Here is a 19,183-nt window from a genome sequence, read left to right as displayed (position 1 = left end):
TTCTACACAGGTAATGAAAAAATAAGTATAGAGGTGGGAATTACTACTTATTATTATAACTGGTGAAAAATAACAGTTCTTTAAGTCAATTTTTTTTAGCTGTCTTAAATAAGGAACTTAATCGATTCCCATCTCTATATATATTTACGAATCTTGTGTAAACGCGTAGAAAAAAGCGTTGAGTATAAATGTATATGGAAATAACTTCACAAAATCCCTAATAAATTAGATTAGTTACAACCCAGTGGTTTTTAGCGCTGATTTTGAAACCAGTCACGATAAGGGATAAGGGTTTGAGCAAACTAATCGTGTAAAGGTCGAGGGTGAAGTTGGAAAAATCTTATAATACGGTACTAGATACCAATATTTCACTTTTTATTTCGATATACGACTAAAAATAGACCTTCCTGGAAATTATTCAAAAGAAACAATGTAAATAAACCGTCTGCTACAACAAAAAAGAAAGACGCTGCAAAGAAAAAGCGCCGCGCGAATTCGCCGAATTTAGTAGCTGTTTGTAACGATAAAATTCGTCATAAAATGTCCCAAAAACGATGATATTTTGAACGTGAACGACTGGACTATTACGTCTGCCATTTTGTCGATTTAAATGCGTCGTAAAAACGATTACAAGAAACGAAACTTCGTCGTAACGAAAAGCACACGCTAATCTTTTAATAAAACCTATAAAAAGTTTTTTTTTTTTTTTATTTCAGAACTTATAAGATGTATCAAAATGATAATTTTTCTGTAAATTCGCCACTAGGGTTGCGCTACACGTTGTTGCTGGATAATTGGATTTGCGGGTATGTTCAGGGTTGAATTACGAGTCAATTTATTTTGTACGTTCGATTGAACTCTACACGGTATCGATTTCGTCACGTATTATCATAGAAAACAGTAAATTTTATGTTCTGTGTTATCATAGAACTATATATACGTGACATTGATATTTCTATGGCAGTTGTAGTTCTATGGAATCTTTTATCTATGGTTAACTATAAGAAAATTGACAAGCAATGACAGTTCTTACACTTGTCAATTGTATAAATAACAATTTACACCAGAGGAAGTGAATAAATTTCTTAAAAAAGTTTTTATTCTAATTAAAGTATGAAATTTCGAAGAAAAAAAAACGTCAATTGTCAATAGTCGATGGTTAGCGTATGTCAAACAAAACTTTTTCACTCTTTCTATGACAGATTAGGCAGTTGTAGTTCTATGGAACCATTTATCTATGGTTAACTATAAGAAAATTGACAAGTAATGACAGTTCTTACACTTGTCAATTGTATAAATGACAATTTACACCGGAGGAAGTGAATAAATTTCGTAAAGAAACTTTTATTTTAATTAAAGTACAAAATTTCGAGAAAAAAACGTCAATTGTCAATAGTCGATGGTTAGCGTATGTCAAACAAAACTTTTTCACTCTTTCTATGACAGTTTGGGAAGTTGTAGTTCTATGGAATCTTTTATTTATGGTTAACTATAAGAAAATTGACAAGTAATGACAGTTCTTACACTTGTCAATTATATAAATGACAATTTACACCGGAGGAAGTGAATAAATTACGTAAAGAAACTTTTATTTTAATTAAAGTACAAAATTTCGAAAAAAAAACGTCAATTGTCAATAGTCGATGGTTCCCGTATGTCAAACAAAACTTTTTGACTCTTTCTATGACAGTTTGGGAAGTTGTAGTTCTATGGAATCTTTTATTTATGGTTAACTATAAGAAAATTGACAAGTAATGACAGTTCTTACACTTGTCAATTATATAAATGACAATTTACACCGGAGGAAGTGAATAAATTTCGTAAAGAAACTTTTATTTTAATTAAAGTACAAAATTTCGAAAAAAAAACGTCAATTGTCAATAGTCGATGGTTCCCGTATGTCAAACAAAACTTTTTGACTCTTTCTATGACAGTTTGGGAAGTTGTAGTTCTATGGAATCTTTTATTTATGGTTAACTATAAGAAAATTGACAAGTAATGACAGTTCTTACACTTGTCAATTATATAAATGACAATTTACACCGGAGGAAGTGAATAAATTACGTAAAGAAACTTTTATTTTAATTAAAGTACAAAATTTCGAAAAAAAAACGTCAATTGTCAATAGTCGATGGTTCCCGTATGTCAAACAAAACTTTTTGACTCTTTCTATGACAGTTTGGGAAGTTGTAGTTCTATGGAATCTTTTATTTATGGTTAACTATAAGAAAATTGACAAGTAATGACAGTTCTTACACTTGTCAATTATATAAATGACAATTTACACCGGAGGAAGTGAATAAATTTCGTAAAGAAACTTTTATTTTAATTAAAGTACAAAATTTCGAAAAAAAAACGTCAATTGTCAATAGTCGATGGTTCCCGTATGTCAAACAAAACTTTTTGACTCTTTCTATGACAGTTTGGGAAGTTGTAGTTCTATGGAATCTTTTATTTATGGTTAACTATAAGAAAATTGACAAGTAATGACAGTTCTTACACTTGTCAATTATATAAATGACAATTTACACCGGAGGAAGTGAATAAATTTCGTAAAGAAACTTTTATTTTAATTAAAGTACAAAATTTCGAAAAAAAAACGTCAATTGTCAATAGTCGATGGTTCCCGTATGTCAAACAAAACTTTTTGACTCTTTCTATGACAGTTTGGGAAGTTGTAGTTCTATGGAATCTTTTATTTATGGTTAACTATAAGAAAATTGACAAGTAATGACAGTTCTTACACTTGTCAATTATATAAATGACAATTTACACCGGAGGAAGTGAATAAATTTCGTAAAGAAACTTTTATTCTAATTAAAGTATGAAATTTCGAAGAAAAAAAAACGTCAATTGTCAATAGTCGATGGTTAGCGTATGTCAAACAAAACTTTTTCACTCTTTCTATGACAGATTTGGCAGTTGTAGTTCTATGGAACCATTTATCTATGGTTAACTATAAGAAAATTGACAAGCAATGACAGTTCTTACACTTGTCAATTGTATAAATGACAATTGACATCGGAGGAAGTGAATAAATAAGAGTCGTCGAAGGTTACATCGACGACAATATAAATAACAAGCTAGAACTTCACCTGTCGAGTGTTTGGCAATGTTTCACTGAAATAAACCCAAATTTTCATAACCAAGGTCGAAAAGTGGAACCATTACTTCACACCCCAAACCACAAGAACAATCAAAACAATGGAGTAAAAAAGGAGAACCGTCTCCAATGAAAACAAACACCGCTCCATCTGCAGGCAAGCTCCTGCAGTTTGAATTGCTACATCGTGCAACCCATTCGCCAGATTTAACCCCCTCGGATTATTTTCTAGTCCCAGATTTGACAATATTTTGAGAAAATTAAAAAATATTATTTTCGATTCAACGTTTTTAATACAATCTTTTCGTAAACGTATAAATGACTAGAAATCGGACACCCCCTGTATATACCAAGTAATTTCGTGATCCGATGGGTATCCCGTGTAACAGGAACCTACGTCCCTTGAGTGGTTTCCTGGCAACTCTACTCAACATTGATTTATTATCTGTAACCGAAACTAAGTCGGTCGTGAATCCTGTAAGGACTTTTTTTTTTTTAACCAGATTAACAAGGGATTTTGTTTACACTGCTCGATTTCGGCCATAATCATTTTTTAAGAACGATTACAAAATATTCGTAATCTAATGTAAATTAATATCAACACGATTTTTCGAAAAAATCTTTTGGAAATATACCAAAATAAATTTTTTTCGAGAGATGGAAAATACCCTGTCAAATATATATCGCAAATCATGCTGTGTACCTACTGCCCTTTAGTGTAATTTTCTTCTTAAAAACGTAATAAAACTGCCGGACTATTAAGTTTCGGATGTATCTACAATAGACCGGTTTGGGTGTTACTGTACCACATCAGAGTAAGGTACAAACTTCCCAGGTAGGAAATTATGATAAAACCAATAGAATATTTTAGAATTCGTCTTTATTTTTGTATATTATGATTGACTTGATGATTTGTCAACTACTGGAATGGTATTTCGGAGATATAATGCAAAATGTTCCGTCAAGCGTTTAAATTTCAATTTTGACGAGCTTAACTCTGCATCCCTCGATGAATGAAATAATCAAATTCGCAGACAACAGTAGCGTTCGAACGTTTTCAGTCTTGTCAATTGAATAATTTTGACAATTTACACTGAAGTAACTGAAAAAATTTCTTAAAAAAGCTTTTATTTCAATTAAAGTACGAAATTTCAAAAAAAACGTCAATTGTCAATGGTTTCCGTATGTCAAAAAAAACTTTTTCACTCTTTGTATGACAATTTGGGAAGTTGTAGTTCTATGGAATCTTTTATTTATGGTTAATTATAAGAAAATTGACAAGTAATGACAGTTCTTTCACTTGTCAATCGAATAACTTTGACAACTTTCTAAATGAAGTTTGATTTTCCAAAATATCGTAAGTATATTATCAAAAATCTATTAGATTTTAATTTATAACAAATATTTCGAGGATTTTTCAACAAAATATCCATTATTCAATTATGTTTTGCTCTACGCCATTGATTTTTGTAACATCCCATTACCGATGGAAATTCTCCACGCCACTAACTACATTACCACACATACACGCATACTTGGAATTTAATAAAACTCTCGATGACGTTTTAGTACTTTTGCAGATGTCCAAACGTTTTTTATATTATACACAATCTTTATACAAATACTTCCACAATGAATGTTTTCTGTAATATTCCAATATACCAACAACATCGTTACGGCTCGATATAAGTTTCGACGAGTTGGATACAAATACTTTCTCAATGACCGTTTTTTGTGATATTCTATTTATACGAGGGTGGTTCAAATATAAACCGTAATGTTAGACCAATCTGGACCACGTAACGTCGCTTTTCAACACGCTTCCCCCGTATATGAGCTTGTTAATTTGTAATTCTACTTTGGACTAGAACAAGAAAAATTTCGCTCGACATAGGATTCGAATCTCTGTGTTGAAAATCAAGCACTTCGACAACCTTACCAACAACTTCGTTACGGCTCGATATAAGTTTCGACGAGTTGGATACAAATACTTTCTCAATGACCGTTTTTTGTAATATTCTATTTATACGAGGGTGGTTCAAATATAAACCGTAATGTTAGACCAATCTGGACCACGTAACGTCGCTTTTCAACACGCTTCCCCCGTATATGAGCTTGTTAATTTGTAATTCTACTTTGGACTAGAGCAAGAAAAATTTCGCTCGACATAGGATTCGAATCTCTGTGTTGAAAATCAAGCACTTCGACAACCTTACCAACAACACCGTTACGGCTCGATATAAGTTTCGACGAGTTGGATACAAATACTTTCCCAATGACCGTTTTTTGTAATATTCTATTTATACGAGGGTTGTTCAAATATAAATCGTAATGTTAGGCCGGTCTGTTACGAATCTCGACCACGTAAATTCGCTTTACAACAAGCTTCCCCCGTATATGAGCTTGTTAATTTGTAACTCTACTTTGTACTGAAGCAGGTTATTTATTTAATAAAAATTTCGCTCGTTATAGGATTCGTCAACCTTACCAACAACACCGCTACGGCTCGATATAAGTTTCGACGAGTCGGATTAATTTATTACAAATATTTAGTTGAAACATTTTTTTCAGATGATAGATAATTAAAAAAAAAACCCATCAGGCGATGTTGCAGTCCGACCAACAGGAACAACACGACGCCATAGTCCAAAAAAGTGACGTATCAGAGGGAAATAAGGAGCATAAAAATGCATTCGACAGTACTCTTAAGCACGTGTTGGATTACGCGCCTGCGCCCGGATGGACTTTACACGTTAACGCAGAGGGGAGGTTGTATTATTGCAAGTGAGTATTTAGAAGATTGCATTTTATTTATTTATACGAGGTATGTTACAAAAATTCGATTTGAATTAAATTTTATTTTTATTTGTAAAAATATTTTAAAAAAATTCTTATTGAATTATTAATTAAATGTTTTCGATTATTCAGCTTAATTTTTTTATTAATAGTACAAGAAAATTTGTCTCTAACAACGAAAAATTTATTTTTTTTATTTTGGAAAAACGGTACAATTTAGAAAAAAAAACTTAGTATCAAAATTGTAGATCTTTTAATTTTAGACAAAACGTCCCTTTGGAATTTTTAGGTAATACTGATATTTAGAAAGTTAAGATGGCCCCCCCATTAAAAAAAAATTGACAAAAATGTTTTTACTTCGACTTGTTGAAACATGAAATTCCAAATTTTTTTGGTTTTTGGAATAGTCGAAATTTTTTAAAGAATTTTACAAAAAATTGTAAAAAAAAAATTATTTATTTTGAAGATTTTCCATTTTTCACAATTTTTTTTTAAATACTATTAAAAAATTGTAACAATTCTTTTCATTTTGAGCAAATTTGTTGAAAATTTCAATTTTAATATAAATAATTAAAAAAAAAAATCTGTAGATTTAAAATTTTCGTAATTTTTCAGCGAATTAAAAAATCTAATATCATCCCCTACAATCCCACCACCCTAACTTTGTGAATAAAAGTATTAACCATAATTTTCAAAAACTATTTTTATGTAAAATCATTTATTTTCCAATTTTCATAATTTTTCGATAATAAAAAAATTTTCTTGTACTATAAAACGTGTATTAGTTGAAGATGAACGCCATTTTGACAAACGTTTATACGTGATAAACTGTCAAACATTGATTTTGACAGAAATACATTCGAGAACCTTACCAACAACATCGTTACGGCTCGATATAAGTATATAAGTTTCGACGAGACGGATGCAAATACTTTCGCAGACTGTTTTTTATAAAATTCTACTTATACAAGGGTAGTTCAAATATAAACAGCCCTGAATGCATAAAAATAGAAAAAACCTGGGTGATTCTATTTAAAAAAATGAAAATATTTGATATTTATAAAGTTAAACTTTGAATACTTTTTATACACACCCTGTATAAAATGAAAAATTTTTCGACATAGATTTTAATACGTCTGACTTTGCTAAAAATAACCGAATAGAAATCATTTTCATATCTTCAAGGGTATCATCGTAAAAAAATAATTTATAAGGGGCGGCAAGGGTTAAATTTTTTACAAAAAAATTAATAACTCGAAAAATATGAATTTTTCGAAAAAACTTTTTAGACAAAAGTATAATAAAATTTCACGTAGATTTCAAAAATGTATTAATATACAGGGTGTTCTATTTAAAATAACAAAGTTATAGTCGACTTACGAATACGAGGGTCGCCACTAAAGTTTGACGTTTTTAATGGCGAACGTCTTGTCATATACGAGGGTTATTCGAGTTTTTGAAACTTTCATTTTGACAGCAGTGGCCGTTCCAACATCTCGAACAGCCCTCGCTAATTATTGTTATCTTTTTCGATACACCTCGTATATTATTATTATTTTGATATACGAAAATTGATTATATATATAAAAAACGTGTTTTGATTTAACTTTATGCGGTTGAACGGACTAGAACTGATTAAAATCACGCATATTTTTACTTCAACGAATTATTGGATTGACCTGCAAGGGTTAATTCAACCCCTTTTCCTCTCTCTCTCTTTCTTTATCGATTCCATAACAAACCACAATGAACCGGTGTAAATCTGCCCGATTGTGGTATTCTGAATATGATACTGGTAGTATAACAAACAAAAAATGAAATTAATCAGCCACATTTTTTATATACAAAACAAATCCTACAAGTTTAACGAAATTATTTATTTATACTTAAACAACGTCCTCTTATGAGAAAAATGCAGTGTTGCCAGCTCCAGTTTCGTAGTTTCGCTTGATTAATATACAGAGTGGCTCTAATTTAATTTTATTTCCGCTTTCTTTTTTATATCGCTGCTTGATGATTGTTTATAGCTATTGATATTTGGTACGTATTTGAAAAAATCTTTTTTTCTGAAATAACTTTTTAACAGATCGTACAGAAAGACGTCGGTTGATATTTATTTGTATAACTGTATAGCTGTTCGTTTGCACGGAATATTTTACAGCGACCGGTTTGAATATAATTGAGTCTCATCAGTATATGATATTAATTTTTACTTTTCTGCTGCGTTTACTACCAAATTACAGTGACCAGTTTGCCTGTGATTGATTCTCATCAGAATGTAATATGTTACTGCAAGTTACAGTAAATAATTTGACTATGATTGACTCTAGTTAATATAAAATACTTTTTCACCTCAATAAGCGGTTTTTTACTTTTTTACAGTGACCAGTTTGAGTATTATCGACTCTCATCAGTATATAATTTTTTTCTCTACTTTCCTACGATGTTTTTTTTTTGTTTTACAATGACCAGTTTGAGTATTATCGACTCTCATCAGCATATAATGTTTTTTTATATTGCTACTACTTTTTTACTCAAGTTGCAGTGACCAGTTTGACTGTTTTTTTTGTTTTACAGTGACCAGTTTGATTATTATCGACTCTCATCAGTATATAATGGTTTTTTATATTGCTACTATGGTTTTACTCAAGGTGCAGTGACCAGTTTAAGTATTATGGAATCTCATCAGCATATATTATGTTTTTTTTCACGTTCCAACGATGTTTTTTTGTATTACAGTGACCAGTTTGAGTATTATTGATTCTCATCAGCATATAATATTTGTTTTAACCTTCCTTGAGTGTTTTTAATGTCATTTACACATTCTTCATCGATTTCACGCTATTTATTTAAGTGGTTTCGAGGTTTTTTTGTTAAAATAAACCCCAAAAAATGTTTTTTAGTCACGTTACTCGAACTGCGGGATGGTTACCACCGGCAGAGGCATGGAAAAGTGGAGAAGACTCGTTACCATACGGATGGGAAAGAGCTTTGGACGACTCTGGAAGGACATATTACATAAAGTAAATAAACAGACACCCATTTATCGAAAACCGATTATTGAAAAATTATTTTTTCATTCCAGTCACGTGAATAAAACAACCACCTATGAATCTCCCGTGGTTAGGAACCAGGATCCCGCTCCAATGCCCGAACCACGAGCTGTAACCTTGGAAAGATCCCCATCTATGGGTTTTGGATTCGTAGCGGGTTCGGAAAAACCTGTAATCGTGAGATTCGTTACCGAAGGAGGACCTAGTGTAGATAAAGTGAGTACAATCTTCGATAAAGCAGCAGAAAGGCCAAAGATGGGGCAAATTTTTCCCCGTTCCTCCCCATATCGTAGATTGAGTACGAAAAAACTCTCCCCGGTCTCCCCAATCAACTGATTCACGTAGGGTCATTCCCTTGACTCCGTGAGTCACCTGGATCAGTTTAGAATTATTGGTAACCATGGAAATTTACGTAGGATCATTCCCTTGACTCCGGGAGTCACCTGGATCAGTTTAGAATAATTGGCAACCATGGAAATTTACGTAGGATCAGTCCCTTGACTCCGTGAGTCACCTGGATCAGTTTAGAATCATTGGCAACCATGGAAATTTACGTAGGATCAGTTCCTTGACTCCGTGAGTCACTTGAATCAGTTTAGAATCATTGGTAACCATGGAAATTTACGTAGGATCAGTCCCTTGACTCCGGGAGTCACCTGGATCAGTTTAGAATCATTGGTAACCATGGAAATTTACGTAGGATCAGTCCCTTGACTCCGTGAGTCACTTGGATCAGTTTAGAATAATTGGCAACCATGGAAATTTACGTAGGATCAGTCCTTTGACTCCGGGAGTCACCTGGATAAGTTTAGAATCATTGGCAACCATGGAAATTTAGGTAGGATCAGTTCCTTGACTCCGTGAGTCACTTGGATCAGTTTAGAATCATTGGTAACCATGGAAATTTACGTAGGATCAGTCCCTTGACTCCGGGAGTCACCTGGATCAGTTTAGAATCATTGGCAACCATGGAAATTTACGTAGGATCATTTCCTTGACTCCGGGAGTCACCTGGATAAGTTTAGAATTATTGGTAACCATGGAAATTTACGTAGGATCAGTCCCTTGACTCCGTGAGTCACCTGGATCAGTTTAGAATCATTGGTAACCATGGAAATTTACGTAGGATCAGTCCCTTGACTCCGTGAGTCACCTGGATCAGTTTAGAATCATTGGCAACCATGGAAATTTACGTAGGATCAGTCCTTTGACTCCGGGAGTCACCTGGATCAGTTTAGAATCATTGGCAACCATGGAAATTTACGTAGGATAAGTCCTTTGACTCCGTGAGTCACCTGGATCAGTTTAGAATCATTGGCAACCATGGAAATTTACGTAGGATCAGTTCCTTGACTCCGTGAGTCACTTGGATCAGTTTAGAATCATTGGTAACCATGGAAATTTACGTAGGATCAGTCCTTTGACTCCGGGAGTCACCTGGATCAGTTTAGAATCATTGGCAACCATGGAAATTTACGTAGGATAAGTCCTTTGACTCCGGGAGTCACCTGGATCAGTTTAGAATCATTGGTAACCATGGAAATTTACGTAGGATCAGTCCCTTGACTCCGTGAGTCACCTGGATCAGTTTAGAATCATTGGCAACCATGGAAATTTACGTAGGATCATTCCCTTGACTCCGGGAGTCACCTGGATCGGTTTGGAATCATTTGTAACCATGGAAATTTACGTAGGATAAGTCCTTTGACTCCGGGAGTCACCTGGATCAGTTTAGAATCATTGGCAACCATGGAAATTTACGTAGGATAAGTCCTTTGACTCCGTGAGTCACCTGGATCAGTTTAGAATCATTGGCAACCATGGAAATTTACGTAGGATCATTCCCTTGACTCCGGGAGTCACCTGGATCGGTTTGGAATCATTTGTAACCATGGAAATTTACGTAGGATAAGTCCTTTGACTCCGGGAGTCACCTGGATCAGTTTAGAATCATTGGTAACCATGGAAATTTACGCAGATGTCTGTGGAGCCTTTCGTGGACCTCTGGGGATCACCTGATCCATTAAATGAATGAGGGACATTTGTGTAGAACCCAGTCGCGTCGCTCTTCCTACTCTGGGACTTCACCAAGATCCCAATGAAGGAAATTTAAGTAGACCCCTATCGAGATTCTCTTTTTTGTCCAATCTACAAATGTTTTGATCTGATGAGGCTCGGTTTCACCACCTACGAGAGGCTAATCCAACCAAACCATCAATTGAATCCGTCTTAGTTACTTTTATTTGCTTCAGCTTCTTCCCGGCGATCAAATTCTATCGGTGAACGGAGAAGACGTCGAATCAGCTCCAAGGGAACACGTGATTTCTTTGGTGAGAGCTTGTAGCAAAACGGTGAATTTGGTGGTTTGTCAACCAGCTGAACAGCAAGGCGCGAGAAAATCCACTTTACTGTCGGCCAGCAAAAGGGCCAGACTTAAAAATAAACCTTCGAGAGTGCGGTTCGCGGAAAGCGTGTGCGTCAACGGAGCCCCTCTATTTCCGGTAAGTCATTTTTTTGAGGTTCTATAATTTACCGAAGGGATTTTAAGTGTTACCTTAATCAAATTAGATTTAGAATCGTCCTGAGGGACTAAACAATTCCAAAAAAACAATTTACTCGGCATCTAACCACCGGATCACGCGTTACGCTGGACTGAATGCAGCGAACTTCTCCATTTAAGAAATTTCATTATTTTAAACCGTCGGGATTATGATTTGGGTCATCTTAGGCCATGGAAAGAGCGCGCAGAATACGTTTTTGTATTCCAAATGGGTAATAATACTGTAATCGTGAACTGAGGTATTACAAAGTGACTAATGAATTATTTAATAGGAGTTAAAATCAAGGAGATTCTATTTTTTTCCTCCTTAATGTCCAAATAGCGTACAATTTAATTAATAGCCCCCGATATACCTGATTTTGGGAAAAACCAAAAACCTTCTACCTGATATTTGTTCTATACGTCCACGAACCCAGGCGAGGCGTTCGGAATCGTGAAGGAGTTAATTCTGTCTCGAGACCTCGAGATCTCGAACGCCGAGACTTTCCGGGAATTACGTAGAAATCTAGAAAATGACATAATCATTCAAAATATATTTTCAAAATGTCACTTCAATGATCTGGTCATTCTCTAGATAAAATATCGACTTAATCCCAGATGATTATTCCCAGAAGACGACGGATAAACTGATTTGTATACAGTTACGATTTTTATTTTAGCCTATCGGATATAATATAATGAATAGAATTTTTTCTAGCGGCTTTACGAAAATTACATCGTCATCTCGACGTTATCAAGTTGATACAAAACCCCTTCGACGTCATTCAAAGCTCGTAAAAGCTTTTTATCTTAAAGTAAGCTCGGCTTTGTAAACTAAACAAAGCTTTTCGAGAAGGATCCTTTTCGTACGCCGAAAGTGTGTAGCTTTTGAACTCACTCAATTTTCTTTGTGGCATTTTTATTTATTTATACAGGGTATACGCGGATAAACGTCTTTTTATTTAGCGGAAATAGATTTTTCGAGAGTGTGGATTAAGCCGGACGCTCGTCTATCCTTCCAACGCGATTCACCGGGCGCGCCACCGATTTCCGGGTTTAATTATTATTTTTACTGTTTTTTTTTTACAGCCTTCGGCGTTTTCTTTGGGCGATATGTGCGTCCCGCCGATGGCGAACGTTTTAAAAGTTTTTTTGGAGAACGGCCAGACGAAATCTTTCAAATACGACGCCTGGACGACGGTCCAGGACGTTGTATCGTCCTTAGAATCCAAATTGTGTCTCCAAGCAACCGAGCACTTCAGTCTCGTGGTCGAACATATCAAATCGTTAAAAAGGAACAAATTGACTTTATTAGATCCGCAGGATCTTTTAGCAAGGGTAAGATTCGTTTCAAATATCATATTTTGTATATAGTGTGTTCATAAATCGATTTCTGGTTTTTACCCGGCTCGAAGGACCAGATCTACGATCAAATTTCTTCGTCTTACCTCCAATTATCACTGATTTCATCGAGTTTTTACAGCTGCTCTGAATTAGATACAACAAATCTTTGTTTTTATGAAAAATTTGGGTTCCAACTTCACTAAAACCTCTTAGAAACGGTTTTTTGGTTGATTTTCTTTTCATAAGACAACTCAGAAATGGTAACGCGCCTATAGCATCGACGTACGCACTAAATCACGCCTTTATTTGCAATAGGTGGCTGGTCCTTCGAGCCTTGTTGTTTTACCCGGCTCGAAGGACCAGAGTCGCAGTCAAATATCCGTACATAACCTCCAATTATCACCTATCTCATCTAGTTTTTAGTTCCTTTGAATCGGATCGAACAAATCCTTCAAGTTTTATTGTTTTTATGAAAATTTTGGGTTCCAACCTCACTAAAACCTCTTAGAAACGGTTTTTTGGTTGATTTTCTTTTCATAGGACAACTCAGAAATGGTAACGCGCGATTAGCATCGACGTACGCACTAAATCAACCCTTTATTTGCAATAGGTGGCTGGTCCTTCGAGCCTTGTTGTTTTACCCGGCTCGAAGGACTAGAGTCGCAGTCAAATATCCGTACATAACCTCCAATTATCACCTATCTCATCTAGTTTTTAGTTTTTTTGAATCGGATCGAACAAATCCTTCAAAATTCATTATTTTTATGAAAACTTTGGGTTCCAACTTCACTAAAACCTCTTAGAAACTGTTTTTCTACTTTATCGGATAATTTAGAAACGGTAACGCACCGATTCGCGCTCTCCTTTTGAATCCCGTGGCTCTGGTCCTTCGAGCCGAGTAAAACAACACGGCTCGAAGGACCAGATTTAGGAAATTTCCATTTTTGCAGATAGCGTCTCGACCGGGCGCCCACAAACTCCGTTGTCTGTTTAGAGTAGCTTTCGTACCGGCATCGGCGGCGGCTCTAGCTCAAAAAGATCTCCACGCATTAGATTACCTCTACACCCAATGTTGCAACGACGTCATACAAGAGAGATTCGCTCCCGAGCTGCAGTACGACACCGCTCTCAGATTAGCCGCGTTGCACATATATCAACACGCTCTCGCCCACAACGTCCCGGCTTCGAAATTGACCGTCAAAACGGTGGAGTAAGTAGGTATCCCCGGGCGGTCGACTAGAATGTTGTCAATTCGATGTTTCAGGAGGGAATTCGGTCTGGAACGCTTCATACCGGCGTCGCTGTTGGAAAACGTGAAAAGAAAAGAAATCAGGAAGCTGATCGGCCATTTTTTGAAACTGCATTCGAGTATGGCGGGTTTGGGCAAACAACTCACGGCCCTGCAAGCGAAACTTCATTATTTAGACATAGTAAGTCAGTTGCCGAGCTACGGCGCCAAATGTTTTTCTGCCGGACCTAGAGGAGACGCTTTGGAAAGGGTGATTTTGGTCAGTCCCAGATTCGGCATCAGCCAAATAACCGGGACGAGAAAATCGGTGGTACGTTCGATCGAACAAAATCGATTTTGTAGAAAACTTTTGAGATTCCTTTCTAGTTCCAGCCGATTCCGATAGCCAATATAGAAGATATGAGGAAAATCGAAATAAGGAACGAGGACGAAGTGACGCGGACCGTTCTGATCCATCTTCGAAGCGAAAAAATCGTGCCGATATGTTTGGAGGAGCGCGACGCGTGCGAATTGGCTTTGGTGCTGTGCGGCTACCACAAATTGACGACTTCGCAAAATCTGCCGGTCGATCAAGAGGATGGGCCGCAAGTCGAGGATCTGGCTCCGCCGTATCTGTCGCCGCATAAAGTCGTTCCCGAAAAATGGAGTTACGTAGATCAGAGTTGTTTGAAGGTGTGTTGCTTCGCTACTTTGCCGTTATATAAGAATGTGAATAGAAAAACCAACGGTCTGTACAACACCGTCGGTAGGCAATCGAAACAATCGTTGATGATCGGTTACAGTTTGGATAGCAACATGAATCGATCGATTAACGATAGAAATCGATTTTATAGCGTCGACGGCAACGCCGCGCGCGAAGCGGAAAACGATTTGTACGAGAATGGCTTACTACAAGCTAGAAACGAAGAGGTGAGTAAATACACTAACACTTAACACTAATTTATTTAAACGCAACGCTCGGTTTAGCCTACACTATCCCGATGTATTCATTATTATATCTAATTGTTGACTGCTGCTAATAAAAACTCGTTTTTTATATACTCTCGTCACTTTCTAGAATTATCGATTTCCTGGAAATCACTAATTTATCGTAAACAAACAAAAAAAGTCTTTTTGGAAATGCTTTTATGGTAATAATCACGAAAACGATGTAAATACGTCACAAAAATAGGTAAAAGTACCAAGCGCGTCCGCCAAATTTTGGGATCTATAATATATTAAAACATAAACATATAAATGCACGAAAAATATTAAATTTTTGACGTAAATCTTATACAATTGGTTTTTAATCGATGTATTTATGCAGTTTATACACTATTCACTAACACTTAACACTAATTTATTTAAACGCAACGCTCGGTTTAGCCTACACTATCCCGATGTATTCATTATTATATCTAATTGTTGACTGCTGCTAATAAAAACTCGTTTTTTATATACTCTCGTCACTTTCTAGAATTATCGATTTCCTGGAAATCACTAATTTATCGTAAACAAACAAAAAAAGTCTTTTTGGAAATGCTTTTATGGTAATAATCACGAAAACGATGTAAATACGTCACAAAAATAGGTAAAAGTACCAAGCGCGTCCGCCAAATTTTGGGATCTATAATATATTAAAACATAAACATATAAATGCACGAAAAATATTAAATTTTTGACGTAAATCTTATACAATTGGTTTTTAATCGATGTATTTATGCAGTTTATACACTATTCACTAACACTTAACACTAATTTATTTAAACGCAACGCTCGGTTTAGCCTACACTATCCCGATGTATTCACTATTATATCTAATTGTTGACTGCTGCTAATAAAAATTCGTTTTTTATATACTATCGTCACTTTCTAGAATTATCGATTTCCTGGAAATCACTAATTTATCGTAAACAAACAAAAAAAGCCTTTTTGGAAATGCTTTTATGGTAATAATCACGAAAACGATGTAAATACGTCACAAAAATAGGTAAAAGTACCAAGCGCGTCCGCCAAATTTTGGGATCTATAATATATTAAAACATAAACATATAAATGCACGAAAAATATTAAATTTTTGACGTAAATCTTATACAATTGGTTTTTAATCGATGTATTTATGCAGTTTATACACTATTCACTAACACTTAACACTAATTTATTTAAACGCAACGCTCGGTTTAGCCTACACTATCCCGATGTATTCATTATTATATCTAATTGTTGACTGCTGCTAATAAAAATTCGGTTTTTATATACTATCGTCACTTTCTAGAATAATCGATTTCCTGGAAATCTCTAATTTATCGTAAATAAACAAAAAAAGCCTTTTTGAAAATTCTTTTATGGAAACAATTATAAAAACGATGTAAATAGGTCATAAAAAATAGGTAAAAGTACCAAGCGCATTCGTCAAATTTAATCATCGATAAAATATTAAAACATAAACATATAAATGCACGAAAAATATTAAATTTGTGACGTAAATCTCATAAAATTGGTTTTTAATCGATGTACTTACACACTTTATACACTATTCACTAACACTCAACACTAATTTACTTAAACACACCGCTCGGTTTATCCTGAAGTGTTCAATATGATATCTAAGTGTTTTACTGCTACTAGAGACTCGTTTTAAATACTTTCATCACTTTGAATGTAAAAACTGGTTAAATTCCATCTAAAAACTATTTTTAACTTCGTAAAACTTGAAAATAGAAAATAAAAACGTTGACATTTTTCTAAAACGAATCAAAAATGAAATTTTGACGTGAATTTTGATACATTTGGTCCTTAAGAGTAATTTGCGGTGATAGTGCCTTGCAGTCAAATGGTCGCGGGTTCGATTCCAACTCTCGTTTTTATCCCGTTTCTTTCAAAATTTCCGACGTATTTTGCAGATTTTACGCAGGGTCGAAGAAATGCAGCAGCTAGTCGAATATTCCCAACAATATTTGACCGAACAGGAGAATTTGGAAAGGCTCAACTCGTTGGCCGAATGGCAGGAGACTAGCGTCGATATAGACAGCGATGGGGACGAACCGGGAAAATTGAAACACAGCGATTCGCTTCTACTTTTGAATAAAGGACACGCCGAAGGGGAAAGGAGGCATTCGTTCACCAGTGCCGCGATCGAGCTACTCAGACAGGATACCGCGTGTTCCGAGAGCGATAACGATTCCATTTACACGCCGAGCAATTCGCCGAAGCACAAATTTTTGCCGAACAATTTGGATAATAAGATAAATAGGTAAGCGGTTGCGAAAAAAACGAATTAATTACAAAAAAAAATCGTCGAATGTCGTTGACAACGAATTAAATCGACGGAAGGACCTAGAAATTTGTTTTTGAATAGTTGGAAATTTCCATGCGGCGGTAAAAACAGAATTTTTAAATGGCGGTACCTTTTAGAGGTGTTAAATTTTTTTTAACGCATCAACTGCCGTATCAAAGTTAATGCATCCTGTCAGAGCATCACCCTGTATTATTGTTTATGTTTAGATTGCTATTTCATTCGGGATTTTTCGAAATTTTAGTCGGAAATTCGAAATTGAGTAATTTTTCAAAATTCAAAACGTCAATATCCGAATTGATACGACTTTAGTACAACACCCTGTATTATTTTTTATGATTTTTGTGTTGTTATCATCATTAAATTTGTATTCGAATTAGTTTTTAATAATGAAAATTTCAAAATTCCGCGAATGGAAAGTTTATGCAGAAAAAAATAAAAATTCAAATTTCTAAAATCATTAAAAAGTCGTAAAAACTCTTTTTTTTTTAATATTTTGATATTACCATACAGTGATAAATCCAAAATTATAGAAGATAATGAGTTTTTTTCGAAATTAAGCACGTTAACTGCCATATAAATATTGATATACATATTTAGGTTTTACTACAACACCCTGTATAGTTTTACTATCATTGGAAAGCATTAAAACTTTTTTTCAATGGTTTGAAACTTCTATACAGTTAAAAATCCAAAATTATGGAAGAAAATTATTTTTTTTTCAAAATTAAACACGTTAACTGCCTTATCAAAACCGATACACATAGATTAGTTTTAGTACAACACCCTGTATTATTTTTTATGATTTTTGTGTTGTTATCATCATTAAATTTGTATTCGAATTAGTTTTTAATAATGAAAATTTCAAAATTAAACACGTCAACGGCCTTAAAAGTATTGATACACATATTTAGATTTTACTACACACCCTGTATAGTTTTACTATCATTGGAAGGCTATGAAGCTTCTTTTTTCAATAGTTTGAAACGTCTATACAGTTAAAAATCCAAAATTATGAAAGAAAATATTTTTTTTTCAAAATTAAACACGTTAACTGCCGTATCAAGACTGATACACAAATATTAGTTTCAGTACAACACCCTGTATCATTTTTTATGAATTTTCTATGGATATAATTTAATTTAATTGAATATCTATTCAATATGGGGTGTACCAAAATTTTCAAAGCAGTATAATTCAAAGAAGCGAAAATATTAATTTGGGAAACTCAAAAACCTTCTTTTCGAAATAGTTAAAAACTTCCAGGCACTAATTTATCAAAAATTTTCAAAAAATAACCTCATTCAATGGCAATCAAAATTTATTTCTAAATTTAACACGTCAACTGACGTATGAAACATAAGCTGTGTTTGATTCCTCACCCTGTATATATATTTTATAGAAAACGTCATTATTTCCTAATACAGGGTAGCTCAAAAATTAACGAGATATATTTTATCAACTTCCATTCGGTAATAAATTAAAAATTAACACGTTAACTGACGTATAAAGACTGAATCAAATATATTAAGTTCGATTACCCGTCCTGTATAATTTTTTATAGATAGTGTAGTGAAGAATCGACGATATTATTATTTCCTAATACAGGGTAGCTCAAAAATTAACGAGATATATTTTATCAACTTCCATACGGTAATAAATTAAAAATTAACACGTTAACTGACGTATAAAAACTGAATCAAATATATTAAGTTCGATTACCCGTCCTGTATAATTTTTTATAGATAGTTTAGTGAAGAATCGACGATATTATTATTTCCTAATACAGGGTAGCTCAAAAATTAACGAGATATATTTTATCAAC

At 34.4% G+C, this 19,183-nt stretch overlaps 1 protein-coding gene across 2 annotated transcripts in view; it reads left to right on the top strand.

Annotated features, from left to right (window-relative positions):
- LOC130450338 (FERM and PDZ domain-containing protein 4) overlaps positions 1–19,183 on the top strand; it is a 32,992-nt gene that overhangs the window by 2,165 nt on the left and 11,644 nt on the right. For both annotated transcript variants that reach the window (XM_056788678.1, XM_056788679.1), the window contains exons 2-10: positions 5,675–5,887; positions 8,803–8,922; positions 8,985–9,168; positions 11,205–11,453; positions 12,581–12,829; positions 13,786–14,045; positions 14,100–14,394; positions 14,451–14,993; positions 16,967–17,316. In XM_056788678.1, the coding sequence (XP_056644656.1) occupies positions 5,709–5,887; positions 8,803–8,922; positions 8,985–9,168; positions 11,205–11,453; positions 12,581–12,829; positions 13,786–14,045; positions 14,100–14,394; positions 14,451–14,993; positions 16,967–17,316 (2,429 nt within the window). In that variant the 5' untranslated portion in view covers positions 5,675–5,708. The remainder of the gene's footprint in view (positions 1–5,674; positions 5,888–8,802; positions 8,923–8,984; positions 9,169–11,204; positions 11,454–12,580; positions 12,830–13,785; positions 14,046–14,099; positions 14,395–14,450; positions 14,994–16,966; positions 17,317–19,183) is intronic.

This window comes from Diorhabda sublineata, chromosome 11 (assembly GCF_026230105.1).
Source record: "Diorhabda sublineata isolate icDioSubl1.1 chromosome 11, icDioSubl1.1, whole genome shotgun sequence".
Lineage (NCBI taxonomy): Eukaryota > Metazoa > Arthropoda > Insecta > Coleoptera > Chrysomelidae > Diorhabda > Diorhabda sublineata.
The sequence above is the reverse complement of the archived record's forward strand: the minus strand, read 5'-3'. Positions and strand labels throughout refer to the sequence as shown.